Below are 22,380 nucleotides of genomic sequence, written 5' to 3'. Positions count from 1 at the left end.
TAACTGGTACATTCTCTATGTGTTGGAAAGAGGGATGGTTCAGGATTTTGTGTGAGAGACAGAGGGAGGGAGGGAGGGAGGCAGCGAGGCAGGGGACTCTGAGATGGCAGGAACCATGGTTAGTGGAGCCAGACTGAAGAGGAGAAGCTGAGGAGAAGCTGTGATACTGTGAAACAGCGCTGAGAGCAGGGGGATGCTCATCTGAAAACCTTGAAGAAAAAGAAGAAGAAATTATGCAAGTCAGTGCTTTCCTCGCAACAACATAGAATAAAACGAACCTTCACTCCATCAGAACATTTTTTAAGAGTTTGGAGCAAGCCCAAGGAGAGGCACCCTGCTATTCTTTCAGGTTGTCTTTGGGGAATGCTGAAAAACAGCTGGAAACTTCTGTCTGAGAGTCTGCCGCCGTCCCCTCCTCTAGTACAAGATGCCTGTGATGAAGGGCCTGCTTGCTCCACAAAACACCTTCTTGGAAACCATCGCAAACCACTTTGATGGCACTCGTAAGTATAATCTATAATTATCTGCAATTGTCTTTAATTTAAAATATTCAAAGCTTGAAGTTAAAATGTCATTTGTGGGACAAACAAGACATTCCGTACATATTTTATTGTGTACATCTTAAGGCTAGTTGTGCTCGTTCTTTGTTTCAATTTATATGTTACAATACTGCAGTCAATGTGTTTCAAATGTTTTGCCCCATACATCATTAAATCTGAATTATTACGTCTGAATATAGATCCCTCTCAGTTTTGAAGCTTCAACTGTACCAGTTGAGCTTTTAGGAGATGTGCCTTTGGCATTTCTATAACCTACTTTAGGATTGTGACGGGCACCAAAAAACACTGCTGATGACAAATGTGTCCAACGGAAGTGAAGTCCAATTATTACACTGTGAGTTGTGACAGTAAACCATAAATACAAATTGAAACGAGCGGTGCCCGGCTATGATGATACATCATATACATGTATATACATATACATGATATATCTGAACTGATGAGCCACTTGTTGAGCCACAGAGCTGCTCCTAAGAATGTCTCACTGTTGAGATTTGTGCTTTGCTCAGTCAAGGTCTTCCTTTAAACCAAAAAATATTACGGCTGTACAGCTTATGTTTGCCATCTTTCCCACAAATAACCCACACACTTTCCTACACATTTCAGCTGATGTTCTTCTTCAACCCTTATTTAAAAAATGTAAGACTCTTTTTTGGGGCATTTCCTTCATCTTTATATTTGCTTTGCACTCCCTCTTGGTGTTTTTGTACCCTGCGTAGTGGTGTGAGGTTAGCAGGAGAGGCTGTGTAAATTAAATTTGGTGAACATTTTATTTTTTTATTTGCTGAAAATAGATGTCTCAAACAGTGCATTCATTATGTGATTGTGACAGCAAGCATATACCAAAATGGAAATGTGAAGCAAATATTAACTAAAGTAAATATTCTGCAACTATAAGAAAAGCTTTACCTTCAAAATATTTCAATTTTTTTCTGCTTTTCTAATTTTGATTCTTCCATTATTGCAAGGTTGAGCTTCAAAAACTGGACATGACGGGACTTTGAATATTTTATCAAATGTAAATTAAGCTTTTATCAAAACATATCTGCGCATGGGTTCTGTTCTTGTCTTGCCACTCTGAACCCAGGCAGTAATATTGCTTATATTAAAGATTGGCTGTTGCTCATCAATATATATAAAATAGCAGATGCAGGTTGTAAAGTTGTATATGCACGTCAATACAACCTTACAGACTATCAACTATACCGGACTGTGCTTTTGCATTATTAAAAAAGAGACTAACGATCAGACAGAGGGTGTTTATTTCCACACTTGGACAGTATTGATGTTCACCCATTGTTCATTATTTCTGACCCTGGTTATATTATCTTTGTGAGTGTAAACCATGCCTCAGTTGAGTAGAAAGTCATAAGGAGGCACTCGTCAGCTCTTATAGAACACGATGAAAGGTGTGAGTGTGTAGGGGTCAGACGGTCTGTGTCCTTTACATATTCACAATTTCACAAATTCAGTGGTAGGACACGATCTCTGCCAGTGTTGCCCTATCACACACACACACACACACACACACACACACACACACACACACACACACACACACACACACACACACACACACACACACACACACACACACACACACACACACACACACACACGCACACTCTAATCCTCCATGCCTTCGTCATGTTGTCTCACCATTGCTTTCTGTATGACACATAAACATACACTTACACACACATATCAACACCGCAGACATTTTCTCAGTCTTGGCTGCCATAATACCTCTGTATCAGATGTGCATGTCGGCGGATTGACCAAGTATCTGAGTGGGAGGTGAAGAGGCCAATTGACAAGAGATTTCTTCAGAGACGAGCACTTTTCAATCTGAAGACACGCATTGAACGTGTCTCGGTTTCAATTGAAAGCCTTTCTGCCTGAGGACGTATCCTTGAATACAAGGGGGAAACTTCAAATTATATCTCGATGAAGGAAAAGCACATTTCCACAGAGTGTGAATTGATGTTGGGCTCAGGGGAATGAAGGTGGTGATCACATGGCACGGACACTACCAGGAAATTAATTGAAATCAATTATGCAGAGGCAATTCAAATATCATGAAAGGTCTTGCTTGGTCATTCTCTTTGAGAGCAGAAACAAATACTTATATTATTAATTTAATCAATTGCCACCTCCAAATTGATGTCAGCTTATAACATAATTTGATGGCTCAAAATATATACATTTGAATCTATTTTTTACTTTATGGACGGCAGTTTCCACAGTGTCATAGATATGGATTTAATTCAGTTAGCATTTTTCTTTGTCGACTCCCTCTTCTGCTAATTGCCGGGTTAGGTATGAACATTTATTTCCTCCTCATAATTGCTGAAATGGATAATGAGCGATGGAAATCATTGGGTTTGAGTACCTGCAATTAAAAAGAAAATAAGCAAAGGAATGATGTGAGTGCCAACTAGAACTGGATACGTAACAATGAATAAGAAATCCCAAAAATGTTTTGTTATATAATGATTGCATGCAACGATTCTCTATCTAAGCCATGAGTAGTTATTGTGAGATTACTGTGAGTAAGAATCACAGATAAACAATGGTTTGGCCAGTTAGTGTGAGCCATACTGTTTTAAGCTTGAAAAACGTGAAACCATAGAAACAGGCTGAAGGAAGACAGGCAGAGGAAAGTGAAAGAGTTTGAGTTTAGTCATCTGGCAGTATAGGATCCAGCCAATATTTACCTTTGCTTTGGTTGAAATAACAGTAGATCCTTACTAATGTGTGCTGCACACACCTTAGCAATTTGAGTTATGCAATTGTTAATTGTGATGCATGACAAACAGAACAAGGCATATATTGAATATCTTATATTGGCACAGTGTCCTAAAAACCCTAATACAAATTGCATCATTGGCATATGTTTTATTTTTTTCTCGTTACAAATCACTATGGCAACACGAGCATGGAAAAATCTTGGGAGTTTCACTGTATACTTATCAGGTAGAGAATATCCATCACTAATTACATGTCTCTCTCTCTGGAACAAGCACTTGTTAACACCCCCCTGTTGCCAGCTCTGTTATCATTTTTTAACATTTGGAATAGTATGAAATGGATCAGGTGTTATCTACAGCTGCATGTAGTGTTACCAGCCTGTGTTTATTTTGCTTGCTTTAAGGGAAAAAAGAAAGCATCACTCTCATTAAAACAGGATGGAGTACAGTGTGGTCTTTGCAGCTGTATCGACATTATAGAGTTTTGCAGCAGTTGAACAAAGACGCCTTTTTCAAATGGAATCATCTTGTACTCAGAGTGGGACTGAACAAATTAATAAAAGAAGACACCATTCAGTGGCCCCGGTCTAGAATATTGAAGGTATATATAGGGTTATGTGACAAACAAGTGAAAGCTGACATGTATTAGTCAGCGAATGAGGACCAGATTTTGCTTTGGTTTCTCTACACAAAAACCCTGAAGGGCATACAACCTTGTGTATCCTTACAAATCAATATGAAGCTTATAAAGTAGATCAAATGAAAACTGCACTTTATTTCCAAATGTCTACTTCTTTATTAGCAGCTAGTGAAGAGGATGATTACTAACACACCAGAGTGTTATATTGTGGTGGTTTTCTACAAGCAGAAAACATGTATATCAATCTGCTGTTTGTACATTTATTGGTAATAAAGCACATTAACTATGACATCATGCTTAATATCTGATTAAAAAGTATATCTGGTTTATCACAGCTTATCCTAAAAGATCCATGTGAAAAAAACTCTTTGGTAGTTTACTATTATTTAATTTTTATTACAAATGAGGCATACAGCCTCTTGCAAATTACATTCAGTGATTTGTTTAGTTGCAGTTGATTTACATTTTGTTCGGCTTCACCACCCACGCGCACTGCCCTAAGATGACTTTTCAATGTTCCAGCAATAAGAAACAACATTTCTTTTTTTGTCTTGAATATATAAATCTTTTCGAGTGGTTAAAAGCATCTTGGAGAGAAGCGTTTTTTCTAGCCTCATGGGAGCGTTTACTGTTACCTTTTCAATTTAAAATGTACTTCTGTCTTACTCAGCTGAGTAAGAAAGAAAAATGTTTACCTTGGGGGTCTATCTATGTGATGCTTTTTCGTTGTTTTGTTATCACAGGCATTGCCAGAAAAAGGAATTCATCTGTGGAGAATCTTTTAAAAAAACAAAAGAGTGTCCATTTATCAGCAACCAGCATTGTATCCTACTTTTTAATCAAGCTCTTTTATTTGATATCTTTACTTTCTTTTAAGCTTTGGATTCAGATAAATCGAAAATATATTTAATCAAGAAAATAAATGGTTATGTAATACATGTTATGATGAACTTGATTGATTCCTCGGTAAAAGAAACAAACAAAAAAAGCACCGGCAGCAACATTCACATATTTATTTATTTATATTCATAATAAAACCAAATAATATATACGTCAGGGTTTGAGGTAAAGCAGGACCCAAATGCAGATTGAGGAGAAGCGGGTTTCAAAAGGCGAGCTTTAATTACAAAAAGCTGTTGACAATGATACAAAATAAACAAAACCATGAATCCATAAACAGGAAGCACGAGCCACAAGGTAGCATCCAGACAAAAACCGACAGTGACAAACATGGAGGGTGACAGGAAAGACAACGATCCGACATGACGCACATGGGAAAGACAAGACTAAATACACAGAAGGGTAATCACAGGACAAGACATAGCTGGGTAGGGGAGGCAGAAACACAAGGTCAACAGGTGAACACAATGAGGCAATCAGACACAGGAGGGCAAACACAGGAAGGAAGACCAGACACGGGGAGAACAGAATTTCAAAATTAAACCATGACCAGACACACAAAACTAAGATTGTGACAATATATACTTTAAAGTTACAGACCAGAATGAGTGCTTCAACATTTAGTACTTTAAGAATATGTTAATGCCAAGAGCTTATTATGTTTACTTAAATGAGATGTCCCACTGGGAAAAGCACGAGGAGGCCGGAGGAGATGCAAAGGGCAAGCTACAGGAAAATTGTTAAATTGACTTTGTTTGATGATATTGGATCATGGAGCATGAAAGGATATTCTTGTTTGGACTTGGATCATTCCAATGCTCAAGATTCGCTATCTGATGCCTCAGCGGCAGTTTTAGCTTTAAGTAAAAAATGTTGTTTTATTTTTATAAGATTTTTGTCGCTACAGCATCCAATCTGCCTATATAAGCAAATATATACTTATTTACTTATGTATTATTTGCTTCATCCGTATAAAATATAGTATTTAAAAACAAACGGATTGGTGTTTTAAAGAGACTGATGTGCCACACAGGACCAGTAACTTCCTGGAGTCTCTGCTGGTTGCCTGGCAACTGCAAGTTTAATAGGTACACTAAAACGACTGCAAGCTGATACAACAAGGCTGCTTCAACATTACTGCCATTCTTGAGGATGTGCGGTTCGACTATTGCATTATGCAGAGGGTTATATCAGGGCCTAAATGGACTACAGTTTTGAAAGGCCTTAGCATACCAATACCTTGCACTAAAATGTGCAAAGCCTCCAAAGTAATCATGAACTCTAAAACAATTTGGGGGTTAAATGCTTTATTTCATCTGGCTGGGAGGGTATCAGGATCTCCAAGGAAGAGATGGAAAAGGTTTAAGTCGTTTACAGTGTTTATCCTAATGCAATCACCACAGAGCCAAAAATAGATGTTTTTAAAGATACTGGGTTCTAGCGTGGGTGTGTGTATATGTTTGTATAGGTAGTTGTTAAATACAAAAATGCATTGCACACCTGGTGGCCGGATGAAAACGCACCAGCCATGCTAATTAAGGGCAAGAAGCCCCACCGAGGCCCCTGTCCCCCATGGAGCCAGCTGGAGCCCTGCATATCCTCAGACTTCATGCACATCGCCGGCTTACTACAAAGCTCTCTCTGATGTACACTCGACTATTTTAGGGTTCCGAGCTGAAAGCAGACAGAATGACTCAGAGAAAAAGTATTTTTCTGTTGGTGCATCAACAAACTAATATAATCTGAATCAATGCCACAAGAGAGAGTGGAGAACAAAAAGAGAACCTTGTTGCTATGCTTCAATGTTATTGAAAAACATTTTTCTTTCAGTGATCTGATCTATCTGATGTATTAAAAAAAAAATCATAAAATGTCACCTATTTTTCAATCAGTGTTTTCTCAGGGTCACTCAGTAGATTCACCTCTAACCTTTTGTTTCCCTTGCAGACAGTAACTTTCTACTGGGGAATGCTCAGGGTCGCCATGGTCACCCCATCGTGTACTGCTCTGACGGGTTTTGTGAGCTGACCGGATTTGTTCGGACCGAGGTGATGCAGAAAACTTGCACCTGCCGCTTCCTCCATGGAGCAGAGACCAATGAGAGCGTGATCCAGCAGGTAGACAAAGCTCTGGAGGGCCAGCAGGAGTACCAGGGAGAGGTCTGCTTCTATAGGAAAAACGGTATGGATCACATGATCACCCAGGTGTTGCACCCTGTAACACACATGTTTTAATATTGTATTTAAAACTCACCTCAAATGTTTGAAAATGTTAGAATAGGTTCCAATGTCTTGAATTTTAACATTCTTCCCAACTACAGTTCTTCCTTTTAAAGAAAACACATAGAAGGGAGGGAGATGAGGCTAACAGTTGAGTAATATCTTGCATTTAAATAACTGTTTCGATGTGTTCCAGTCAGGAATTCGTCCAAACCACAGCACTGAGACTGCTCTTGTAAAGGTCTTCAATGACATCCACTTAAACACAGACAGTGGCAGAACTTCAGTGTTAGTATTATTAGATCTCAGTGCTGCGTTTGACACTGTTGACCACAACATATTAATAGACCGACTGGGTGGGACTTTCGGCAACTGTTCTAAACTGGTTTGAATCCTAATTAAAGTACGGAAAAAAAATTGTTTCTATAGGTAAATACAGATCTGAGTTGACAAATATGACATGTGGGGTACCACAAGGCTCCATCTTGGGGCCTCTTCTCTTTAACATCTACATGCTACCACTGGCTCAGATAATGAAGAACAACAAAATAAGTTACCATAGCTATGCTGATGACACACATTTAGATTTCACCTGGAGACTATGCTCCAATTCAAACACTGAGTAAGTACATTGAACAAATCAATGACTGGATGTGTCAGAACTTTCTCTAATTAAACAAAGATAAAACTGAGGTGATGGTTTTTCGAGCCAAGGCAGAACGTATAAAAGTGAGCGCTGAGCTTCAGTTTGCAATGTTCAAAACAACAGATAAAGCCAGAAATCTAGGTGTAGTCATGGACTCTAAAACAGTTACTAAATCAGCCTAATATCACCTTAAGAATATATCGAGGATTAAAAGACTAATGTCACAGCAGGATTTGGAAAAATTTGTCCATGCTTTTATGTTCAGTAGACTCGACTACTGTAATGGTGTCTTTGCAGGTCTCACTAAAATATCTATTAGAAAGCTGCAGCTGATTCAGAACGCTGCTGCTCTAGTCCTCACTAACACTAAGAAAGTGGATCACATCACTCCTGTTCTGAAGTCTTTACACTGGCTTCCTGTGTGTCAAAGAATTTATTTCAAAAATACTGCTGCTGGTTTATAAAGCATTGAATGGTTTAGGCCCAAAATACATTTCTGACCTCCTGCTAAATGATGAACCATCCAGATCTCTCAGGTCTTCTGGGACTGGTCAGCTTGCTGTCCCCAGAGTCAGAACTAAACATGGTAAAGCCGCGTTCAGTTATGATGCTCCAAATATCTGGAACAAACTCCCAGAAACCTGCAGGTCCGCTGCAACTCTCACTACTTTTAAATCCAGGCTGAAGACTTTTCTTTTTGACGCTGCTTTTAATTGAACTATTCATTTTCTTAATGTCTTTCATTATTGTGAAGCACTTTGAATTGCCTTGTGTTGAAAGGTGCTAAATAAACTTGCCTTGCCTTGCCTTGCCTTGCCTTGCCTAACTAGAGTTATTACAAGGCCTAGTTGAATACTAGATTCTGATTGGTCAATTTGGAAATTTCAGAGGTTGTTAATTCTTGCTACTAGACCGTTGCTAAGGTGAACAGACCGTTGCTAAGGAGGATCAAGGGATCTGCAGTCATGTCAATCTGCTGAAATAGTACGTTAAATGTAACATTGGCTGGACAACAAATATTATTTTTTTCCATAAAAAAAAACCATGGAATACCTTGTTAATGTTCCTTTTTATATTTGTGGAGAGAATGACACTTGATTGCTAAACTGTCCTCAGTAAAGAAAAGCAACAGAGCGCAAGAGGTTAAAAAAAACGAGCATTGGATGTGAGAAATCAACAGAAGACAGGAAGCGCTAACATGCAATGCTCTGGCATTGTTTAAAGACGGGTAAAAAAGAAGCTGTGAACAGACTTTGACAGTTACAGAAAAAACCTTGATCAGTGCTGCCGTCATTTTAAGTTAAGTCGCTGTCGTCATCAATACAATTATTTTAAATCAATAATGTAAATCAAGTCTTTGGTTTATTCAGTAGGTAGCTGTGTGTTCACATAATAATTATCATTATGTTGGTGTTATATATTGTTATTCCAGCATTAATAGAAATCCATTTATCATTTTAGGGGGAAGAACTGTCAGGCAACACTGCTGGGTACCTCAGTTTAATACTCTGTTTGATATCCTCAGGAATTCCATTTTGGTGCCTCCTGGATATTGTGCCAATTAAAAATGAGAAAGGCGAGATGGTGCTGTTCCTCTTGTCCTTCAAAGATGTGAGTGAATCATACGGGAAGAGACATCACTATAACCAAGGAGATGGTGAGGCCTTGCTACAAGACATTTTAATTATATTTTCAAAATGTCCTTCTGTCACATATGAATTCTATGGGAGGCAGCACTTACAATAATCCGCTGGTTTCTCCACAGGTATGTCAGAGGACGCTCAGCAGAGCAGGAAAAGCAATCGATCGCACTTTTCTCAAGCTCACGAGAGGGGGAGGAATATTCTGCAGCACCTTAGCAACCTGTTCTCTAAGAGGGGCCAAAGGAAGCTGACCAATGTGAGAAAAACACATTTCTGATAAAATGGGATTAATGCATTACTTATAATACATGAAATTAATAATTGTCATTTTGTTGTTTGTTAAATGTACTATTAGCTAAATGTTAATTACATTTGAATGTAATATTTATCAATGAAAGTTATTGCATCATATGAAAAATGTATGAAATTAATAATTGTCATTTCATTGTTTGTTAAATGTACTAATTTCATTTCAAACCTTTATTTAACCAGATTGGTCCCATTGAGATCATAGATCTCTTTTTCAAGGGAGACCTTCAGCATATAGGTTCCACATGAAACATAAAACAATAAAGGACATCATACATTATATTTACAGGATACATTTACATAGTTATAGACATTTACAAGTGCCCATAGTATCAACGAGCATTTCATTTAGCCTAGCTTTAAAAACATGCAGAGGAATGAGATTGCTCAGTTTCAATTCTTGCTGAAGATTGTTCCAAGCAAGTGGAGCTGCGCACATAAAAACTGTCTTACCTAAGACAGTCCTTGCTCTTGGCACATCTAACAATACTACATCATGCGATCTCAGACAATAGCTACTTGCAACTCTCTGTGTTATCAGAGAGCAGATATAATACGAGAGTTTACCCAACAAAGCTTTATAAATAAACGTGTAGCCTACCAATGACTGATAACTCAATGTTAATTGCATTTGAATGAAGGCCTACTATTTATCAATGAAAGTTATTGTGAAGTATAAAAACTTTACATTATTTGTCCTTTTTCATCTCTAAATCTGGTTTGTCCAAAGAACTCACCATACATCTGGGTTTAAGGTGACCGTAAATATAATCCAAGCCCTTCAGATTTGTATTTTAAATAGGTTTCTGTCCAACTGTGTTGACTCAGCACCAGAGCACCGGGTTGGAGTTCAATTTCTTTAAAAAGCTCCCAGGATTTTTTTTTTGATGTCTGTGTCCTCCTTTTCAGAGTGTGTTTCAGAAACCGTCCCTGCCAGAGTACAAGGTGGCGGCTGTGAAGAAGTCCCGTTTGATCCTGCTGCACTACAGCGTGTCCAAGGCCTTGTGGGACTGGCTCATCCTGCTGGCCACCTTCTACGTGGCCGTGGCCGTGCCGTATGACATCTGCTTTGTTAGCCACGATGAGGGCAGCAGCTACCATTCCCTGGTCAGCCGTAGCACTATGGGCAGTGACATCGCAGTGGAGTTGCTCTTCATCCTTGGTATGTTCATATTTCATTCAACAATTTCTGTTTGCTAGTTTTGCTGTCAACCAAATCTTCCTCCACATAGTAGCCTTTTGTATTCTAACTTCTTTCTGTCACATACTTGGTAGTTTGATAATCTTAAAGTAACATCTTGGACACCGATTTCATGCTGCACACCAGCTGACCTTGGTGTCGAAGCGTCTTGTGCAGAGTTATAAAGAGATGTGATATAACTATGTAACTATGTTCAGTTTAAAGAACAGCTGTATTTCCCAGTCACATTGGTTTCCCTGGCGATAGTTGACATGGCTACACCTCCTACCTTTTCTCGCCCACTCTGTTACGGTTCGTGAAAGAAGCAGGACCCAAATGCAGATAACGCCGAAAATGCCTTTATTTCAAGGATAAATACAAATAACTTGGACAAAACAGAACACTCACCGGTGAACTCAGTCACAAACAAAAGACGAACCAACACTGAACACAGGAAGAGACAAGACTAAATACAGGGAGGGGTAATCACAAGACGAGAAACAGCCGGGCAGGGGAGGAGAAACACAAGGGCCCCAGGTGAACACAATCAGACAATCAGACACACCAGGGAAACTAACGACAGGAGGAAAAACACAGGGAAAAGGACCAGACAATATACCAAGAGGAAAACATGACAGGGAGAACAGCAAAACACCCAAAACAAGACATACAAAATGTGACATGACACAATAATCGTAACACACTCAGGGTTTCTCTGTTGCCCCAGGTTATGAAATCTTAATTAGATTTATCTCACTTCGTCCCACTTTTCCTCAAAACGAAGTGTTATAGCACATCTCTCTGAACAGGTGTTTCTGGGGACAAAATTAGCTTTCCTTTTTTGTGAAAGTAAATCTTTCTCACTTTAAGTTTCAGCATTAGCAGTGGAGTATAATTACAAAATCTTGTCCCTGAAAGAACTTAATTTAAACTCACATGCACTCTGCGTTCAGTCTAACTGCAATAAACAAAAGAAGAGCTGAAAAGTGAAATATAGTGCCAGGGATTTATAACAATAATAACAAGGTCATTTGCTAAAATTACCGGTTATTTCATGTGTTTTCTAATCATCAACATGGAGCTGAATCTTTTTAAATGAATAATTCCTTTCTTATAATTTCAATGGGCATAACTTTAAAATACTGAGAATATAACATGATCTTTCAGCTACTCTATTTTGGCCTCTAATGTTATATATTTCTGGCTACCTCTATAACATTACTGCAGCTATTATTTGATACTCACCTTAATTATCTTAGATGTATAAAAAGTTAAACACATATATTTAACTTTTTCACCTTGCAAGCTTCAAAGGAATAACCAATTTTATAATTCGGAAGTATTATTATTGACTAATTGACTTACTAATTATTGTATGTACCTGAGATAAAGGCTAGTTTATTTATATAGCACATTTCAACACAAGACAAAGTGCTTTACAGAAAATACAAAATAAACGTTAAAAAAACTTAAATTAAATTGTAATATTTTTTATTACAAATGTGTACTTCATAAATTGTAATAACCTTTCATTTTAAATATTCTGTGCATGCCCTTTATCTAATAGTGCTTTATTTTTTGTCTCTATCTTTACTTTTGCTGTAACAATGTAATTCCCCCCCCTGTAGGACAAACAAAGGATTTCAGATTCTGATCAAATTACATTTAAATATGATTAGTGACACTCAAGACAAGACAAGTCTAAATAAAATAGGTTAAACAGCCAAGTAAACTCCCAAACTCTTAGACCTAAATGTATCGTCTGATCATGAAATACTTTTCTTTAAATGTGTGTTTTTTGATAGATTTCCTTTACTTCTCTTCTTTTCAGACATAATCCTAAATTTTCGGACGACCTATGTGAGTCAGTCCGGTCAGGTAGTGTACGACGCCCGCTCCATCTTCCTCCATTACTGCACCACTTGGTTCTTTGTGGATCTGATCGCGGCGTTACCCTTCGACCTTCTCTATGCTTTCAACATCACAGTGGTAAGATTGTTACATATCTCTGAGTACACTGTGCCCCCAGGTTTTAGACTTTTCTGTCTCTTTAAGTGTACCAACTTTGAGACAGCCACTAATGTTTTAGTTGTGTTGTTCCCCCAGAGCACTAGACTGGACATGATTATCCTCTTCCTTCAAACACTTCACTGAGCATCGTCGTTTGTTCGCTCGCTTCCGTTTTATCCTCCAGTTAAACACTAGTACTTCTCATGGATTAGTTTTACTGTGCCTCAGGCCTCAGGTGACTTAAAAAGACATCTCTCTATCAGGGTTTAAAACTTTATTTTGTTTGCCACTGCATTTAAACTTGTATTTGCTTTGTCTTTATCCGATTGTATTTATTCGTAAGTGACACTGCATTGTTGCTGCACTGTAATTGTATTCTACTATTTGATTGGCCTTGATTGTACATTAGCACATTTTGATGTTTTATTTATTCTTGTTAGAATCTTTTTTTAAATACTCTTTATATATTTACTATGCATTTGTGTTACTTTTCAAAACAACCTACTTAGCCTTCAACCACATCCTAGGATGTACTATAGTTAAAAACATTTATGCTAATAGTCACATTCAATTCAGAGCAAATGCTTCAGAAAAAAAAGACATTAACTCAAGATTAGAAGAGAAAAGATAATGGCTTACTAGCAGAGCTGCAACTAACGACTAGTAAATAGTGAAGAGTTTCTAAAAGTCTCAGGCAATGTCTAAAAATGTCCTGTTTTGTCCATTCAGAACCCACAAAATATAATTTAAATACATAAATGTAATATGTAACACAGAGGATGGTGGGAAATCCTCGCATTTGAAAGCTGGAAACAGCCTTTTCTGCCATTTTTGCTCGAAAGAAAACAAATCAATCATTAACAGTTTACCCAAAAAGTTCCCAATAAATGACTAAATTGACTAGGCCAAATTATTGCAGCTCTAAAATTGGTTTTTAAATTGTTACAATTGGTTCAAGTTTGTATGTTCTTCCTTCCTATCTGTTCTCCCAGACCTCGCTGGTGCACTTGTTGAAGACGGTTCGTCTTCTGCGCCTGCTGCGCCTGCTTCAGAAGCTGGACCGATACTCCCAGTACAGCGCGGTGGTCCTGACCCTGCTCATGTCTGTGTTTGCTCTGCTGGCTCACTGGATGGCTTGTGTCTGGTACATCATCGGACGCAAGGAGATAGAAAGCAGTAACCCCGTAACCTGGGAAATAGGTGAGCACATTGCATGTGTGTGGTTATGTGTTTGAACGCTTCGACACCCCTGTATTAAAAGTACAATGTCTCCCTTGCTCATTAGGCTTAACAGAGACATTTCTTTGTCTCTCGTGGCAACCCTAAAGGGCCGGAACTGCACATCCTCGTCATGCTTGAATGCCTGAATGCCTCAGCATCATTTCCTCTAAGCACGGAGGAAGTTTAGGTCATAGGATAATGCCATTATATCACCAGTGGTGTATTATATCATTCTACATTATATCACCCATCAAAGAAGAAAGGGTCATCCATTGAAGAAGACTCGTTTGATTAGTCATCTAAAATGAATCTTATACAACCATCTTCTGGCCTTATTTTCAAGGCTGGCTTCAGGAGTTGGGAAAGCGTTTGGAGACACCATACTTCAACCGCACCTTGGGGGGTCCCTCCATCCCTAGCGCCTACATCGCCTCTCTCTACTTCACCCTCAGTAGCCTCACCAGTGTCGGATTTGGCAACGTGTGTGCCAATACGGACGCTGAGAAGATCTTCTCCATCTGCATAATGCTCATGGGTGGTGAGTTTAACTAGTGGTCACTACGAAATTCCAAGAGTTATTACACATACAGTATGTGAGACTATCCTAATGTTACTCCCCTCTCCCACCCCCAGCCTTGATGCATGCAGTGGTCTTCGGCAATGTGACAGCCATCATCCAGCGCATGTACTCACGGCGCTCTCTCTACCACACCCGGATGAAAGATCTGAAGGACTTCAACCGTGTGCATCGGCTGCCTCAGCTGCTGAAGCAGAGGATGCTGGAGTACTTTCAGGCAACCTGGTCCGTCAACAATGGCATCAATGCCAATGAGGTGGGCGTAGAATCTGAAATGTACCAATTTAATATTGATTGAATTATTAAGTGAGACGTTTTCCTATTAAAGTGAGTTTCTTTCAGTGTTTAATAAGTAAATAGTGGACTGTGTGGACTGTAAAAATGTCGCCTTCATGCAGAAAAATACATTTTGTGGTTGCGCTAGATTTGAGATTCTGAATTTTAAAATGGGTCCCTAAGTAGATGGCACACATTTAGAACTGCAGTACCAATAACAGAACTGATCAAGAGCAACATTCCTTTAATGATAGGAGTTGGAGTTGAAATATAGTGGGTATACTCATTAACACCCTCGCCGCCACCATCTGTAGTTGATGTATTCACTGTCGAAGGTAACAGACAGAGCCACCGATTTCTGAGAACTTGTTGGTGTTAACACCTCGTGTCTGTTTTTACTGAGCAGCTTGGCACATCATGTGAGTGCATAAACCTTCAACACCACAATATGTGCCCCTTTGAAAGGAGTATTTAAATCCTTTCTTAAAGTAGCAGCAGATGAAAATCTCCAATTCCAATAGAAATCTTATCTCTGGGTATTTCAAAGTTTCAGCTTCCCTACCCAGCTGCTGCTGCAGTCGTGCTGCTTTCGCTATGCGGCCACTGTAGACAAGAAGTTAGTGTTTGAATCAACTATAGTGGCACTTTCTCATTTCATGGAAGCATTTGATTTAGTGTTAAAATTAAGCTTCTTCCCAATAGAGCTTAGAAACGGATACAGAGCCTTACAGTGTACAAAACATGACCAAATCAAATTTCTTAAAATAGACAGCATGCATTCTGTTGCCCTTTAAGGTTTTGTAATGCTGCATTTTTGTCTTTTTCATGGACATTTGTTTGCAATAGCTACATAAAGGCATTCAGTCAGTGGGACAGTGTAAGGAATCACACCATTGAAAAGAGATAGTGAGGTGGCAGTATGTCCTGAAGCACTGTAGTACTGTAGCTTCAAAAGCATTCCTTTTGCAGTGGTTATTGAAGACTTTTTTTTTTACTGACCTTTTTCTTAGCTGCTGCATGACTTCCCAGATGAACTGCGAGCTGACATCGCAATGCATCTGAACAAGGACATCCTGCAGCTGCCTGTGTTTGAGCGCGCCAGCAGAGGGTGCCTGCGCTCCCTGTCCCTGCACGTCAAGACTTCTTTCTGTGCACCTGGGGAATACCTCATACGCCACGGAGATGCCCTGCAGGCCAATTATTTTGTCTGCTCTGGCTCCCTGGAGGTTCTAAAAGATGGCATGGTTCTGGCCATCCTGGGTTAGTGTGCAACAAGTGTAAAACATTTCCAGAGGTGGGAAGTAGTGGAGTACAAATACTTCCTTACTGTACATAAAGGTCACCTATTGTGCAAAATCCACTTTTTTGCGTCTTTTATACATAAACATGTGTCCCCCTCTGTGAAAAAAGATTCGCTCACTTCTTGTCCTGATCCATTTATATAAAAACACGCTCTGAAAATGAGCTGATCAGATTTTGGCCACTTTATGTTATAACGGCTTGTGTAAACATTAGCCAATCACCCACCTTATCACCTGAATCTCCTCCTAGAGCACCATTGTGTTCTTTTTAACCAAATATCTCTCAGAGGGGCGTGGGGAGTGGCTCCTTATTTTCATCTAAAGTAACAGACAGAGAATCAGCACTTTTGAAACAGGGCTGAAACAGAGGGGTTTATGGGATGCTGCATTGATCTTTTTCAGAGACATGTTTTGTGTATATCTGAGACCTATAATATATTGATGAAAAGCAGTATAATAGGGGACCTTTAAGTACATTTTTCTGGTATCAGTACTTTAATCCACTACTTATTTTTCTGACGACTTTTTACTTTATTTCTTACATTTTTAACACAAATACCTGTACTTTCTACTTCTTACATTTGTACTTTCTACTTCTTACATTTTCAAAACAGGTTCATTACTTTAGTTTTAATCTACGTTTGGTGGCATGATCATTATTATCTAGAGTCATTGCATCCCGAATGATTTTAACACGATCCGTGTATCCATCATTTCCTGGTCTTCTCTAAAGAAGAGGGACCAATGAAAACGTTGTAATTTTGCCGTTGTTCAGCATCTAAACATTTAGTAGCTAACAATGACATTATGGTTCTATGAATATAAAGAGAGGTCAGTTACTCTATAAAACAGTTGGTAGTTATGGGTACTTTTTACTTTTTACTCATAGCCCATACTTCTTTACTTTTACTTGAGTATTTTTTAACACGAGTATCTGTACTTCTACTTGAGTAAAGGATGTGTGTACTTTTGCCATATCTGAACATTTCCTCTTTTACTCATTTTGTAACTTTCAGATGTGTTGCACCACAAGTAGTTACATCTCTGTTTTAATCCCTACAGGAAAAGGTGATCTCATTGGCTCTGACCTCCCGGATCGTGACCAGGTAATCAAGACCAATGCAGACGTGAAGGCGCTGACCTACTGTGACCTGCAGTACATCAGTGTTAAGGCTCTGAGGGAGGTCCTCCTGCTCTATCCAGAGTACGGCAGCCGGTTCAGCTCTGACATCAACAACAACCTCACCTACAACCTGAGAGAGGGCAGTGAAACTGACGTAAGAAGACATTTGCTAACACAACACTGCAGAGACAGATATTTAATTGTACCAGTGTTTCATTTCTTTGCTACTGCTCATTAACAACAAGATACCTAGGCTATGCCACCAAATAAAGAATGTGAGTGTAATACCTTGCTAATTTTGGCTTTCAAATCTCTAGGGAGTAACAAAGCTTGCATGGTCTTCAAGGCTTTCTCAGGTATGTGCGCATCACTAATGTAATGAATTCAGCCTTCATCTGCCGGATACATCTGACAGTCAGTTACAGCACAATTATAAGTCTATAATGTGCTATCCTGAAAACTTGTAATGGTTAAAGTTGAGAATTGAACATTAACAGCCTGAACTCATACACAAAGCTGAGATAAAGATGGATATTATGCTGCTAAAAACAGTGATGAAAACCGCTTCCTAATGATCGAAACCGATTAGACCATTTACATGTTGAAGGGATTCATCTTAAGATAAAATAAGTGTTAAGTTAACTCAAGGATTCTGAAAGAAGAGGAGCCAAACATAAGCCCATAAAACAACGTAGAAATCAATCAGAGACATAGAAGGCTTTGCTACATTTGTTCATTCATGTTTGTGTGCACATAATGTGTCTTTTCCCCTAGAGACAGTTTTCCTAGACTTGCTCTCCAGCTTGCATGCTGATACACCGTAGAAATTAAAATGATATCTTAATTCCATTTACAAATGTCAAATTGTTTTCTATTTTAGTTTTCTGGTCTGTTACAGAGGAGAAAGCATTGCTTTGAATGTAGATTTACCATTTTCTATACATGCAAATATGTGTTATATTTCTATTTTTCTTTTGTATTTATTTGTTGGTACTAGATTTCTTCTAGGTAGAGACAGGAACAATATAATTTAGTATTAGCAAGCAGGGAAAACTAATTCCCACAATCTCATGATCAACCCTTTTCTTTTACAGTTATGTTTAAGGTTTTAGTGTTCATTTGAAATGATGGGTCTAGAAAAGTGAAGTGTTAAGAGTCACTCAGCCTTAAATTGTTTTCCACAAATCAAAGAAACATCGAATGTTCAATCTATTGTCTCCTCAGGGTCATGCTATGGATCATAAACTGCCCTATATTGTTGAGGCAGATAATGGTGACCGTGGAGAAGACGTGAGGCACTATCAGCAGAGGAAAGTGCCCCTGTTACATGGAGCAGGCAGCCCTGTGCGTCAGCCCTGCCTCAGCACCATGTTAGGGGATGAGCTCCGCCACATCAGTGCACTCCGCAACTGTGGCTCCCCTGTTCAGGTCGGTAGAAGCCACAGCCCCTTTCATCAGTCATTCACCAATCAGGAGCTCTCTCCTTCTCCTGTGCCCAGTCTTGGCAGCGACCAGTCCTTGAACCAGCGGCCTGCCAATCTGCTAATGCCATCCTTGAGCTGTGTTAGCCCACCTAGCCTTAGCCCCAGGTAACCTGTTAATAACCCAAATATAAATCAGCAATCACTCTTGCACCTTTATCATGATTATGTAGTAACACTGATTTGTGTCTCTGCCAGGGTCGTGGATGGAATTGAGGACAATGGTCACACATTTCAATTTAATGTAGAGCAGAGGGAGACAAAGACTAATATAACAGGTAAGGTGAAACGAATTGGAAAAAATGAAATAGCAGACAATTTGATAAAGATAACTTTCCAGGAACCTTCATGTATGATTAACTAATCATCATCAGATATAGGCTACTGTGTATACTGTAATTGCTCTACATTCAAGCAGTACTTATAACCGTACTCATTTGAGGCTAGATGTCATGATATATTATGGGTTATTTCAGTTCAGCTGTACTGCTTTGTTTTCATTCTTTTGTAGACCAGTTCCAAGTGAGTGCTCACCTGCTTCTGGAGACAGAGGAAGTGAGACAGAACATCAGCAAACTGAACAAAGAGGTACAGTTTTCAAATAAATGTGGGGTAAAAAGTACACTATTTGCCTCATAGATGTAGTGAAGTGTATAAGTATAAAGTATCAAAATACTCAAGGAAAAAACAAGTACCTTAACATTGCTCTTAAAAAAGTCAAAATACTGTATATAAATGATCTGGCTATACAGAATTATCAGTACATTCTTTTGCCAAATGTGTTACAGTGTTATGGGTAGTAAACATACTGCAATTTTTACTGCAATTTTTTTTTACCCCAGGTGTTTCACATATTTTTGTCATTTATTAGTTATTTCAAATAATAAAAAAAAAAACAGATATGCCCCACAGCAAACTTTTTTTTCTTTTCTTCTCAGGTGAGCAACCTGAACCACGAAGTGTCCAACCTGGCCAAGGAGCTCCACGACATAATGCATTTCCTACAGTCTCATATGTCCATGCACCATGCACCTCATGCCTCTTATGGCATACAAATGGTTCCCAGTCCTAGTGTGGGTGCTTCCAGCAACTGGCAGCCCCACGTCCCTTTAAATATTGCCACCGGTCTGCACCTCCATCATGAATCAATTAGTCACCCTGCCAGAAATGTGTTGGGCTGCAGTGGTATCCCCTCTCAGGGTAGAAGTCCAACTTTGCTGCAGTCTTCCAGCCCTGTGTCCTCCTGTGTACACCTGTGCTGCTCTGACAGGGAAGGGGACACAGCCCATATGTTACAGAGCCAGTGTGGCCCCTTTCAAACTTCAAGAACAACTCCAAACTCTCCCTACACGACCCACCCACATCCATCCCTCCTAGGCCACAGCCCTTCCTTCAGTAGCTTCCCCGTGGTTTGTCAGGCTCCACAGGTCCAATACAATGCCTCTATTACAACAATGAGCAACACACACCCTCTGTGTTCCTCTGTGAATTCTGGCTTCTCCCATCCATCTCTGGATGTTCAAACCAACTCTGGTCCCACACAAAATCAGACAACTATCCATTCCTCCATGTATAACACTGGCCGGCTGCAGTATCATCCTACCTTCAGCACTCTCACTCCGTCAGTCCACTCTTCAACATGCACAGGGCACAGCCAGTGCCACCAGGGCTCTGTCAATGGCCCAAGGCAAAATGACCTCGTTGGATCCAGCCCTACCCGCCTCCCACAGGACCCTCCTTGTTCTCTTACGGGGCCGGAAACAGACAGAGACTGCAGAGCTTCACTGTACCAAGAGAGGACGAACAGTATTGAATCTCAGGATATGAGTTGCAGTTCTCCAACTGTAGAAGTTCAATCACCTCTCTTGGATGTAGAGGACATATAAAGCCCATACTGGTGACCTCACTATCTTCTGTTAATCTGTTATAATGATGACTTAATTTTTCCTTCAGATACCATCAAATAAAATGCTCCCTGCTGCTCCCTCCACCAAGACATGCACCACACACGTTCTCTTTAGGGTTCAATGGTATTTGGATATATGTTAGCAGGTTCACTAGTAAAGCAGTAGCAAAAGATACAATTATTGTACATATTTCATAAAATAATTAAAGGTTACTCGCTCAAGTTATGATATACAGGGATGAGGCGCCACACAGTGGAGACAGTGTGTTACAAAAGGCTGATCTCTTATCACACAGCACAGAGGAAAAAACACACTCGTTCTGAAACGGATAAACGGAAGAAAGGAGCACAACTGTACATTTAATGAGGATAATCCCAATATTTTGCTCTGTGCACTTTCAGAAGTGTGTTATTTTGATAATATGTTTTCTTTGCCTTTATAGGAACACATGTACTTATCAGACCAGAGCTTGACTATGCTGTATGGGCTTTAAAATAATTCCAATATTAAAGGGATATATATTTATCTTATTTTAATTCATTTTCGAAAAACTAGTAATGCAGTAATGTATTGTTTTAAACAATACCAGTGTTTTTTCACAGCACTCCTTCAAAAATTAAAACATACTCCAGCAAGACTTTATAGTAGCCTATATCGAGGAGGGGGCTATATATAAAAATGTATACATTATTTTATTTACGTGCTCCAGTATTCAAGCAAGATAAGGTTATCAGATCAAGAGAGTTGCAACTTTGTATTGCCAATTTATGTCTAAAGCCTTGACCTCATCATTCCTGGGGGTGTGACATTTTTTATCCTGATCAACAATTTAGGCAACTGCAACTTTTGGTAATAATAAGACAATTAAACACACTGTAATCCCTCCCTAAGTGTCCTTTGTTAACCTCACTAGAAGTCCTAACAACAAGAGCATGTGTTCGTGTGTGTTCGTAAAGCACTGCATCCAAGCCCTTATGTAACCCCGTAGCATTTTTACATGAAATCCTGACCTCATTAGTGTATAACGGGAATGTTAGCTGTAGTTCTAATGAACATTAGTGTTAGTTAAAAAAACAAAAATGCCAATGTTGAAGAAGGGAAAGCATCTTTTTGTACAAAAGACAAATTACAGCTCATAAGATCCAACCTTCGACAACATCTGACTAGCTCATCAGACGAGAACATCCCTGGATCATAATGTTCAACAAAAAAATGTGGATAAACACAGTGTCTGATTATTTACATTATCACTCTAATAATCTACATAATTTAAGGCTGCATGCATCATTGTGTCAATTTGCCATTGTAAATGTTTATCAGACTACATGATTGGAGTTGACACTCCTTTGAAATGTTTTTTTTTTTCTGAAATAGATTCATTAAAGGGAGTCCTAGATTCCACCTTCAGACTCATCTTTTTTCTTTGTTTGTGCATGTTCATTAGGTCTGTAATTAATCCGCAGAACAATAAAGGAAAATGAACACAAGGTGAGTGCATTCACCCACAAGTGACGAATAGTAGGCTACTTAACTAATGAAAATGGTAGATGAATGAAAAAGTACTAGTAAGACTTTTGAAAGAGAAAAAAGGGCGGATGCAGATATTTTATCTAAATACTATTAGATAATACTCTGCT

At 39.0% G+C, this 22,380-nt stretch overlaps 1 protein-coding gene across 1 annotated transcript; it reads left to right on the top strand.

The window, feature by feature from the left end:
- The first annotated feature begins 327 nt into the window (after window positions 1–327).
- kcnh4a (potassium voltage-gated channel, subfamily H (eag-related), member 4a) lies at window positions 328–22,059 on the top strand. Its single transcript, XM_010785806.1, has 16 exons — window positions 328–503; window positions 6,798–7,031; window positions 9,241–9,372; window positions 9,481–9,614; window positions 10,577–10,829; window positions 12,679–12,836; window positions 13,850–14,057; window positions 14,422–14,616; window positions 14,712–14,911; window positions 15,942–16,191; window positions 17,295–17,509; window positions 17,673–17,711; window positions 18,580–18,944; window positions 19,035–19,114; window positions 19,348–19,424; window positions 19,775–22,059. Exons 1-16 carry the CDS (start codon window positions 428–430, stop codon window positions 20,720–20,722), a joined length of 3,564 nt encoding a protein of 1,187 aa, XP_010784108.1. The 5' UTR covers window positions 328–427; the 3' UTR covers window positions 20,723–22,059.
- The last annotated feature ends 321 nt before the right edge of the window (window positions 22,060–22,380 follow it).

The sequence above is a fragment of the Notothenia coriiceps genome, unplaced genomic scaffold (genome assembly GCF_000735185.1).
Source record: "Notothenia coriiceps isolate Sejong01 unplaced genomic scaffold, NC01 NC01_scaffold00028313, whole genome shotgun sequence".
NCBI lineage: Eukaryota > Metazoa > Chordata > Actinopteri > Perciformes > Nototheniidae > Notothenia > Notothenia coriiceps.
This window is presented reverse-complemented; position numbering and strand designations above follow the sequence as displayed.